At 65.2% G+C, this 3,139-nt stretch overlaps 1 protein-coding gene across 1 annotated transcript; it reads right to left on the reverse strand.

Annotated features, from left to right (window-relative positions):
• Positions 1-320: 320 nt before the first annotated feature.
• Positions 321-2,933, reverse strand: GBX2 (gastrulation brain homeobox 2). Its single transcript, XM_075001468.1, has 2 exons — positions 2,476-2,933; positions 321-1,402 (listed from the first exon to the last, which is right to left on the reverse strand). Exons 1-2 carry the CDS (start codon positions 2,918-2,920, stop codon positions 882-884), a joined length of 966 nt encoding a protein of 321 aa, XP_074857569.1. The 5' UTR covers positions 2,921-2,933; the 3' UTR covers positions 321-881.
• Positions 2,934-3,139: the final 206 nt, after the last annotated feature.

A 3,139-nucleotide genomic window follows, 5' to 3' on the forward strand; every position in this document is an offset into this window, starting at 1 on the left:
GTTCCTGCAGGGGCTGCTGTGCAGGTTAGTGGAAAGAAACTCGGTCCCCTGACCTCCGCGTGCTGGAAAAAACTCACCCCCGCGCCAGGAGGCGAAACTCAGTATTTTTCCTACGTATTTCGCCCGGCCAATAAACCTTCCTTTCAGAAGCGGAGGACCAGACCTAGAGGTACCCTGTCCCAGCAGGGAAAGGGCGCTCGCCCCCCAGGAACTCTGCACAGAACTCGGCTCGGTCTTGCTTTTTCGTTTTTGATTTTGTTTATTCACAAGACGGAGGTTTTGTTTTTTTTTTTTTAAAAATTTCATAACTTACCGGGGGAGTGTGGGGAGGCTACACTGAAATAAATTAAACACAACAGAGAGGAGCGTGCTTTTCCGACAGGGCTTAGTAGAACAGCAACCAAAATGGACAAAAGCCAGGCAAACCCAAAAATAGAGATATATCTATTAAAATAATTCACCCCAACGTCTGCCACTCAGCCAACCCAAGACAGGGAAAACAAACCTCGCAGTTTTGTTTCCTTTTTACCTTGCGAAAGAAGAAGAAACAAAACCCCAAAGCTGGCTGACCCAGGCTTTGCCGTTTGTTTGCGTGGTCGCCGTGGGAATGTAAGAAGAATTCAGGTGACCGGGAATGGGTCCCATAGGAGACAAGACAGCGCAGCGCAGATCCCGCACGTTTATACACACCGTGGGACAGTCTAATAAATATGTATTCTGTCTCTTCCAGGGGTCGCTATTCCCGCTCCAAAAGCGACCGCCGTTTCCAGCCTGCCCCCCCGGCGCTGCGCACAGGTTCACACGGGAGCCGGCGCGCGTGTTAAACCCAGTTCGGAAAGGGGGCTCAGCTTCTGGAGCGCGGGGCGGGGAACGGAGGTTTCTCAGGGCCTGCCTTGCTCCAGCTGCTGGTGCTGACTTCTGATGGCAAATCTGCTGACGTGGACGGGGATGGGGACCACGATTTTGGGGTTCCTGGAGGGCTCCCCCGTTTTGGAGTTGGCGTTGCCGGCTTTCACCCGTTTCCACTTGGCGCGCCTGTTCTGGAACCAGATTTTGACCTGCACCTCGCTGAGTTTGAGGGCGTGAGCGATCTGGGACCGCTCGGTCAGGGACAGGTACTTTTTGCAGTGGAATTCCTTCTCCAGCTCCAGCAGCTGCTCGCTGGTGAAGGCCGTCCGCCGCCGCCGGTTCTTGCCCGTGGAGGTGGTGGTGTTGGAGTTATTTGCGCTCTGCGGGTTTTCTTCCAGCCCGTGGCCAGAGTCCTCTTCCTTGTGCGCGGCTTGGCCCGTGATATTGTCATCCGAGCTGTACTCCAGGTCGCTGTCCATGGAGAAACTTTCCTCTTTGCTCTTCGAGTCCTCCTCCGCTTTGGCATCCTCTTTGGCTTGGCCCCGGGCAGCCCCTAGGGAAGCAAGGCACAGGCACGTCGTTACCGGGCGCACGCCTGGCTCGGCCCAGCGGCCCGTTCTGCGGAATTCAACCCTCCTCGGGCTCGGGATAGCCGGGAAGGAGGCAAGCGGGGCGGGCAGAGAAACCAGGCGCGCCCCACCACCGCGGGACACCCAGCGGTTCCCTCTCGCCTGGATTTCTCACGGCCCCTTCCGACACTTCTCCGCGGGCTGATTTCTCCCAGCGAGAGAGGTTTGTGGGACCGGCAGCCGTTTGTCCCCCCGCAAGCTCAGCTCACCCCGCTCTGGGCGCGGCTCCCTCCCGGGCCGAGCCGGAGAACGCGTCTCCGCACGCAGGCGGGTCTGCTTCCCTTGCCGGTGTCTGCCCGGTGGGATGGGGGGCGGAGGACGAGCCCTTTACCCCCAGCCCGCGGGGAAGGGCTGAACTTCTGCTGGGCTGGCAGGGAGCGCGGCAGGACGCGCTTAAGCCAAGGGGCGGCTGGAAAGCGCCTGGGAGCGGAACATTTCCCAGCCGAGACGCTTTCCTGGCTGGGAGCTTTTTATTTCTCCCCCTACCCCCCAAAAACAAAAACCCGCTTCAAACCAGGTGCAGGATCCCTCCCCCTCCGGGCCTCCCGCCGGCGCGGCTGTACACGGCGAGTAGGCGGCCGTGGCATATGGCAGCGATTGAAGTTTGCCAGGCTGCGCTTTGCAGGGGGGTCTTCTCCGCCGGCCTGGGGCGCGCAGGCCCTGGGACCCCCCACCACCACCTGAGCTGGGGGAGAGGCGCGTTTCCGAGCAGAAACAGCCGCTCTCCGCGGGGCGGGCAATGGCCAAGTTTGGGACGTGGACACGGCGACCTGCCCGCCACCCAGCGGCCCTTCGCCCCTGCCAGCCTAGGTCCCAGGTAAGGGGCGGGGCTGCCCCTGCGAAGCCCCTTACCTAATAACCAGCGTGAGGCGCGCCAGGACGGCTCTCGGGGCGCGCGCAGCCCCAGCGACCCCCCGGGGGGGACGACACACCCCAGGGTCCTGTCCCCTTCGCCGGCCCTGCAGCTGGGCCGCCTCCCTCCCACTCACTCGCTCACCTAGCGAAGCCTGCACGGCGTCGGCGGCGGCGTAGGCCAGCAGGGCGCCGCTCTCCTTGCCCGCGAAGCCCTTCCCCTCCTGGCCCTCGGGCCGGGCCCCGTCGCCCTTCTCGAAGCCGCCGGGCAGGCCGTGCGGGGCGAACTTGCGGGCGGCCTCCGGGGGCTGCGGGGCGGCGGCGAAGCCCCCGGGCAGCGTGGCCATGAGCGCCATGCCCTGGGCCAGGCTGGAGCAGAAGCCGGGCAGCGGCGGCGCGGGCGGCGGCGGCGGCGGGGGCGGCGGCAGCACCACGGGCCGGTAGGGCACGAACATGGGGTAGCCGGTGTAGACGAAGTGGCCCGGGCTGGGCTGGGGCGGGCTGCCGATCAGCGCGTCGATGCTGAAGGCCGCGCCGCTGCCCAAGGGGCGCTGCATCATCCCGAGCGGGGGCTGGCAGGCGGCGCGCATGGGGCGGCCGGGGCCGGGCCGGGCCGAGCCGGGCCGAGCCGAGCGGGGAGGGGCGGGGCCGGGCCGGGCTGGGCGCGCGGGGCTCCGGCCGGGTACCGCCAGCCCCTTTGAATCGCGCTCGCCGCGCTCATTCACGTTTTGCCCGCTGCCCGGCCCGGCCCCGCCTCACGTGGCCGCCCGCCCGGCGCCCCATTGGCCGAGAGCGAAGGGAGGGGGCGG

The sequence above is a fragment of the Carettochelys insculpta genome, chromosome 8, assembly GCF_033958435.1.
Source record: "Carettochelys insculpta isolate YL-2023 chromosome 8, ASM3395843v1, whole genome shotgun sequence".
Classification (NCBI taxonomy): Eukaryota; Metazoa; Chordata; order Testudines; family Carettochelyidae; genus Carettochelys; species Carettochelys insculpta.